This window comes from Embiotoca jacksoni, unplaced genomic scaffold (assembly GCF_022577435.1).
Source record: "Embiotoca jacksoni isolate LCO1_2020_lvr unplaced genomic scaffold, fEmbJac1.0.p SCAF_7, whole genome shotgun sequence".
Taxonomy (NCBI): domain Eukaryota; kingdom Metazoa; phylum Chordata; class Actinopteri; family Embiotocidae; genus Embiotoca; species Embiotoca jacksoni.
In genome coordinates this window covers 19,975,185-19,983,013 of record NW_027185425.1, presented here as the reverse complement: position 1 = coordinate 19,983,013, position 7,829 = coordinate 19,975,185, and the positions used below count along the sequence as shown (strand labels likewise).

General features: G+C 42.7%; 1 protein-coding gene across 2 annotated transcripts in view; it reads right to left on the bottom strand.

Annotated features, from left to right (window-relative positions):
• Window positions 1–1,021: 1,021 nt before the first annotated feature.
• The window catches only part of LOC138214491 (retinoic acid receptor beta-like), a 195,437-nt gene continuing 188,629 nt past the window's right edge, over window positions 1,022–7,829 (bottom strand). For both annotated transcript variants that reach the window (XM_069176158.1, XM_069176159.1), the window contains one exon: window positions 1,022–7,703. In XM_069176158.1, coding sequence (XP_069032259.1) covers window positions 7,318–7,703 — 386 coding nt within the window. In that variant the 3' untranslated portion in view covers window positions 1,022–7,317. The remainder of the gene's footprint in view (window positions 7,704–7,829) is intronic.

Below are 7,829 nucleotides of genomic sequence, written 5' to 3'. Positions count from 1 at the left end.
AACGGCCTCCTGGTGGCTGGTTGCAGTACAGGTCATAAGCTCCACCCACAGCTGCTCAGAAAAAAAGGCGGTTGTGGAGGTACCTGCAGAGCTCTGTTCAAGATTGTATAAGAACATGCAAGGACCGTTCCTGTCCTCACCTGCGTCAAGTTCTGCACTGCAGGCTTACGTTTGTGTTTTGAAGTTGATGCTGTTGTTCTATAACAAGCTGAGAGCACAACCCTTCCATGAGGATGACGAGATGATATGTGGCTCCATAACTCAACATCGAAACATCTTTTTTACTGAGTGTTTTTTCTAGAAGTGGAAAGCGAGTGTCAACGACAGCCCAACACAACACAAGAATTCATTCTGTCAATATTCAGAGTCCCAACAAATTTACTTTATGGAGATCCAAAATGTCCAGTTGTAAACAAGTGCTACTAAATAGGCCAGTTGTCATGAAATTTACAAGAAGCTCGCACAATTTTACAGGAGAATTTACTATCAAAGTCCTGAAACAGTCGATGTTGGCGCAGCTTTTATTTGGGTTCCAGGGTCCCACGAACAACCGTCAGTGATGTAACCAGACTTTGAAGCTGCAGTAACTGAATGTTTGGCCACCAAGAGGCAGCAGAACAAGATATTCACATATTCTCTCTTTCCAAAGTTATGGTGATCATGTTAGCAAGCACGTGCTCTTATTACACTTCCAACAAATTCAAAGCAACTTGAGTCTTTATTTGATCTGTTGCTAGTTAGCATGTTGCTATGGCTCCGCCTGCAGCTTTAATGAAGTGGTTTATTCTGCCTGCTGCAGTTGGAAACGAGGCCAGTGAGCGGCGAGAGTGAACCAAAGCAGGGTGTAACACAGAAATGAACGAGCTGTAGGATGCTTTCATATGCAGCACATTTGTGGTCCCCAGAGGACGACTTCTGTTTTACGGACGTACGTCTTGCTGCACCAGGTCCAACTCATTTCAGCTCCGTTATGAGTTGGCTGTAAAGAAGACCACGTTTTAGTCACATATCCACACCGGTATTTTAAAATAAATATATTTTATTACTTTGCCAGGACAGATCATGGTAAAGTTAAACAGTATATGAACATAAAAAGCATATGTTAATGTACAAACAAAGACAATATTTAAAATGGAGAGCAGAGCAGAGACTGAAGCTCAAACCTCGGAGCAGCTCCCGAGGTCATCTGCACCGTACGGGCTGGCAGCAGGGGCTGATGGGAGAAATCCCCCTTCCACCCTCTTGCCCACTGAGATGTCAGCGTCATGTCTCGCACTAAAACAACTATACAACACTGCAAATGAGTGGTAGTGTGGTTCTCTGATACTGATGGGAAAAGGCGAGTGTGGACAGGAGACAAAAAGCCTGTGATGGGCCTGCATACCCAGCATGCCAGAGGGATGCTCTACTCCGCTGTGATTGGTTGTTTCACTGTCAGGCAGTCCCTCACCTTAACCCTCCCACTTCGTAACAACCTATCACGAGTGCTCAGGCCGGGTACGGAGGCTCAAGCGGAGCATTTAGTTTCTCCTCACTGTGGACACTTTGGGACGTTTACCAAAAACACCTTCAGGACGGACAACAGAGAAACTGTTCATGATTGATGTTGAAGTTCACAGTCAAGATTTCTGGCTCCTTCTTCTAGGGTTAGACCAATATGTGGGGCTGGTACGGGGTTTTTACACCCCTAAAAGTGTGCCCACATGTTTTCTGGCTGTGGATTAGCTGCGCAGCTAGTTACCAAGTAAACGAATGGCCTGTTCAGTGTCGACCAAGTCAATCCCTCCATGTTAGCGGATGGGACGAGCCAAACTAAAGTCCACTTCCAATAATCTTTTCCCATATTGTTTTTTTCATGAAGTACTTCTCATGACTTGATTGGGTGTTCAATACTGCTGTGGCTAGGCTTTTAGAAGTTCAAGGGGTGTGGCTCATTTGATCACTACTGCACAGACTGGTTGCAAACATAGACTGCATATAAAAGTGGACGTAGCTTCCGGGTCTGAAAAATGAGGCCAGTGTGGAAGGACCATAAACTGCAGTTATTTTGATGTTTTTAGGTAAAATCACTCCTTATTAGTTTTTGGGCGGGCAATCAGAAAAAAAAATCCCATCATTCATTAGAAATTAGGCCTCAAAGAGCGATGATTTTTTTTTTTTTTTTTTTTTTTGGGGGGGGGGGGGGGGGCGTGTCGGTTTGACTGACAGGCCTGTGGTGCAGTCAGGTCTAGAAGTGGGTGGAGCGTAGTGTCCTCGGGCTTCCAATCAGATCGAGTCAGATCCACCGTCCAAATATGGTCACTTCTGGCTCCTGCAGGCAGAAAACCAAAACACTAAAAGGGCCTAAAACTTTCTTCCATCTGTCACTGCGAGTGACCCTTCTCACATTACACTTTTTTTTAATTGTTAATTTAAAAATATTGGTAAGTGCAGCTTTAAATTCCCAGCGGAGGGCAGTAGTTAGTTGAGAATTTGAAGATCTGTCTTACCTTGGACTGTTGATTGGCACATAGTATTGACGGCAGCTGATTAATGTCTGTTAGTTATCAAAACCCCATATCGGTCAAACCCTAGCTCATTAGTTGACCTGATAACCAAATAGCTGTCAATTGATTGTGTTTGACTGATTGACGACAGCTGATTGGCTTCCTGGCTTGGTGGTGGTGGTGGTGGTGTGTGTGTGTGTGTGTGTGGGGGGGGGGGGGGGGGGCACACTGCTGCTGGAGCAGGAAAACATACCATTCCTGTGTTGCGGTGACTTGCTCATTCCTGGGTTTCTGTGTCCTAAATGACATACAGTGTTGTGTTGTATGACCCGGATGTTCCGATCAGCCCTTGTTCCAGTCCCTCTGTTGTTTTTGTTTTTTTGAGTTGATGTTTCCAAGGACAAATAACAGAGCATCTTTTCCACAGAGCTGCCAATTGGAATGCAAAGCACACACCATTTATATAACATCTCTGCAGTGAGCTAGATAGTAGAGTATTACAGTTACGTCGGTACAACATTCAACAGAAACGAACAAGAGTAATTCAGCATTGTGAAGTTGTTTCCTAAAGGAACAGATAACATTCCCTGCTGCATCCAGGCGCCTGAGGGCTGGCCTGATGCTGCAGGGGTGGATGTGGACATTCTTCGGCTGTGAAGGTCTTCCAGATTAAAAAAAAAAGAAAGAAAGAAAAAGAAAACAAAAAACGAAAAACACCAAGATGTCTCCCTTCATCTCTCACCAGGAGAGCAAGACAGAGAGAGCACCAAGGGAGAGCATTTCCTATGTTGCATTGACATAGAAGAAAGTATTCCTTAACACTGCATATCATTCTTCTGACAGATTCCATGACATTATTCACATTCAAACACGCTAAAACAAAAAAACTGAAACAGCTCTGGTTTCCCTTATGATATGTATTTCTGAGCCGGGATGGAGTGCAGATGGGTTTTTATTATGTGCTGCTGAGACCCAAAACCCGTCACTGCCCTAAAGGGTTGTCATGCTTTTCTGTTTGGGATCAAATACAAAACGCTGAATGACTCATTAATGTATGGGACGATATTTGTGCCAAAAAACAGGCGCCAGTGAAGTTTGAAACTTTTGAAACAGCTTCTAAATTTGCATTTATATTTAAGGAACTAAGTGTCTTTTGGACAAATTAGTTTTGTTCTGTGTTTGGTGACATTCTGTGAATGAAGCACAAATGAAGAGACTGTTTATAATTTCATATAAATGGCACAACGTAAATGTAGTGCAATAAGGAGTGATTTTTAATACAGGCCATCATGATATTTTTCAAGTTACTTTTGATAAATTCTGATTATATCATTTGACAACAAAAATCAAGAATGAATAATCAGATCTAACTTTGAAAGAGATAGTTTTAAAGGGGTGTTATGAGCTCTAATTTTCATTTGGTGATCAACAGCGACGTCCAGGAATCCTGTTACTTGTTGCAAAAAAATAGTTTCAGCACGTAACACTAACACAAATGGTAGTTTGTCAACTGATTTAGAGATGTTGGTAGGCTCACTCCAGTCTTTATGCTAAGTAACGCTTAGACTTGACAATGGTACTGATTCTCTCATTTGACTATCAACAAGAAAGCATTTATGGATTTTTTTTTTTTTCAAAATCAAGCAATACACAAAAAAAAACCAGTTCCATGTCACCTAAATGACTTCTTTGTGTTGATAAAGTAAACATTAAAAGCTCAGAAACAAGCGAGTAAGGGACTTTGAGTAAGATTGTTTTGTTTTATTCACGTCCCAACAAAAACTGTCGATCGCCACACAACTATTGTTCAGATTAGGCTAAAAGTTCTGAAAAATCATTTCAACTTAAAAAAAACAAAAAACGTAGATTTGCACAATTTTAAATGTGAGATGAAAGAACACAGACTCAATGATTTGACTGATCAGTGCGTCGAGCCACCACCGTCTGAACTTGAATTTTGGTTTTGATCAATTCAAAATTTCATACTAAGCTTGAAATTATTTCAGCACCTGCTGGCACAAATATCTTTTTATAAACCATCACTTCTGTTCATTTCATGCCGAAACTAAAACTCCTACTTACTGCATCCGGTATTAAATAAAGAAACATGTTTTCAGAAGGAGTGTGAAAGTTATTCCAAGGATGTTTTAATGTCAATATTCACTGTGATCTAAAACTTTTGTGCTTAATTAGTTTAAAGTTAAACTTGGCCTCTTCCTGTGGTTTCTGCTGTTAGACTTCATATTGTTCAGTTTCAGTCCCACAGTGACCTTTTAAAGTTTCAACATGAGTAAGTGCCACAGTTAGTCTGCCCCTGTGCTGGAAGTAAACAGCCACTTGATATTAAAGTAAATGAAGTCCTTATTAAGCCACCAGGGACAGTGGGGTAGTGAGGAATCTGAGTCCTATAAGAGGATATAACAGAGTTTATTTTTTATTGTTCCGTATTATACCTGACCTCGGCTGTGGAGAAAAGCAGCTTTTTAGGATCATCTTTTAAGTTCAGTGCGACCACCTCGTCTGATGTAAAACACACTGCCCACATCCCTGCCAATGAGATTAAGAGCTCAGTTGGATTAACTGTCCAAAGAGAAGCTTTACTCGACTGCACTTTTGTTTTGGGTGAAGAGAGTGGAGAGAGGGGTTAAAGGTCATCTGGAATCTCCTTTTGCATCGTTAAATGTAGCTTACACTGTCAAGTTTGAAGAGCAAGGCGAACATTCAGACTGGATTTGTGGATCCTACCCCACCGTGTGCTTTCTACATTAGTGTACAATCGTCCCGACCCTCGCAGCTCGGTCATCAGCACGTTTTAAGGATTGCATTGCCTCCATGTTTCACCGGTTCAAACAAGACACTTCTGAGAAGGGAGAGAAAAGCGGGTTGAGGAGTTCTGCTCATAAGGCCATAACAGAGCTCGTGTGCGGTTGGTAGTATATGCTGTCAGCAGTAGATACACACTCTTTAGGCTGACATTCAGGGATTCATTTTGAAGTCAAAGCTGCCATAGGCTGTGATCAGACTAGGACTTGAAGCATTAACACCATCACTGCTAGCTAACAAGAGGTCAAACCAAGTGTATGGATGGACCATGTATTAAATGCGAGAGGGCTTTTAATTTGAAAGGGAAACAGGAAATCACAGCATTCACCTGACAAATGGTCAATGACGGTCATTCTTATTTACATGTCCGAACTTGCTGCAGTCCAGCACATGAAGGAACTGAAGGAAAACTGCAGCTTCACGTCATATGGGTCTGATTTTTTTTTTTTTTTTTTAAATTTTTTTTATTATTACTGTAGTTCCTATTAATTAATGTTTTCAATGTAATCACCATGGTAACTGCTAAGATGTTGGAATGCTGCAATATCACTAAATATAAATGGGCAAGATGAATGCTGTCTCTGCTTCAGAAAGCAGAAGGCCAACCTGACAGTCTTGACACTGATGTGGGAACATGATGCCCGTTTCAAGGATTTATTTTCATCTCAGTCTCATTGTCGTGCCAGAATCTGTATTCTCTGATAAATTAGCTACCCTGGCAATGAGACATATTTTTTTGTACTTGTTCCACTGAACATGGAAATCATGCTGGGGGAAAATGGATTAATAAATAGCAAGCATACTACTGCGAAAGCAGACATTTTCCTCATTTAAATCAACCAGTAAAAAGACACTTGTTACCTCGGAAAGCAGACTGTTAAACATGTGAAACTTCTTAAATGGACAGATGATGATAATAAAGTGCAACACAGTTAAAGTTGAGTCTTAGTCAAGTTGAAGTACGCTAGGTAACAAGGAAGATTGCATCCTATATGATCACAGCCTGTTGAAAAAAATCTCTGGCATCTATCAGCAACCTAATATCCCCGATCTGTTCCGACAGTGAGGTAAATTGATTTACTGAGGAGATACAGCCACCAAATGAGTTGATCTCATAGACTGCCTTACTGTAAATCTAATCTGCTCCGTCGGGTCTCATCGGTTCACGTCGAGACTGGAAAGTGAAACAGACACAGCCAGTCTGATGAGTGTGTATCGAAGGCTTCTGCTGCTGTGCTTCCCTTCTTTGAGGAAACAGTTGAACAGACTCGGCTGTCGATATGGAGAGAAGCTTTGCATTCTGGCGGTTTGGATGTACACTCATTCATGTGGAAACATGAACTAAGAGGTGTTATAAAAGACAAAAACTGTTTTAAATAGGAACAAATATAAAAGACTTCAATAATGTCTATATGCAATAACATTCTAGATAACTTCTTGAAAGACTCACAATTAGTCCTGCTTTAAACCTTGATGTATCGCCTCAAAGATAATATTTAAGACAATGAAAAAAGCACCACAAAATTCATCATAGAAACAGAGATCTAACCATACAATGGTATGTACAATGTATCTATGCCAACAATACGAGAGATGAAAAGAGATGACGGAGAAAAAGAGAGAGCGCGAGAGAAACCACTTATCAAACTCCCGTCATGCAGATAAGAATTTACACAGGAGACCTGAGGAGTATCATCTCTGGTGGTTGGTGAGGGCCACGCCCTTCCTGTCACGGCCCCATCCCAGAAACACCACGCCAAATAAGAGCTCAATTCAGAATTATACACAAAGCACTGATCCTTTGAGGCCTCCGTGTTGACGTTTTCTTTTTAAGAAGAGAAATTAGGGGAAATTGGAGCGAAAAATAGGACGAGTATATAAAGATAACATAATACCAAGCTAAAGAGTCGGGGTAGGGAGGTTATAGGGGGTTGACGCCTTGCCCGGCTTTTCTTTTTTTGTGCAAAGGAATGTCAGAGCGAGTCTCGGAAGCACCGGTGGGCGCCTCCTAGGGCTCGTCGCTGGGCGGCGTGACCGAAGCTCCCGCGGTGTCCAAGGACTCCGGTGAATCAACAGCAGCCGCGTCCTCTTTGGGGCTGCCCTTGCTTCCGGAGCTGCCCTTGCTGCCGGAGCTGCCCTTGCTTCCAGAGCTGCCCTTGCTTCCGGAGCTGCCCTTGCTGCCGGAGCTGCCCTTGCTGCCCTTGCTGCCCTTGCTGCCCTTGCTGCCCTTACTCCCGGGGCTGCCCTTGCTGCTGGGGCTGGCCGCCGCCTCGGCTGAAGTGCTGCTGCTGCTGCTCTGGCCGTCCTGGCCCTCTGAATTCTCCAGCATCTCTTGAATGAGTGGTGGCATGGAACCTGGGATTTCCATCTTCAGAGAGATGACCCGCTCTGCTCCTGCAAGACAACAATAAGGGCACAAAGATCAGAATCAGTTCAGAAAAGTTAGCTCAATGGTTGTAGTTAGCGTAGGTAAAGGGGTGGGTCTCCTGTTCACTTGTTACCCCAAGTTTGGTTTTCCCA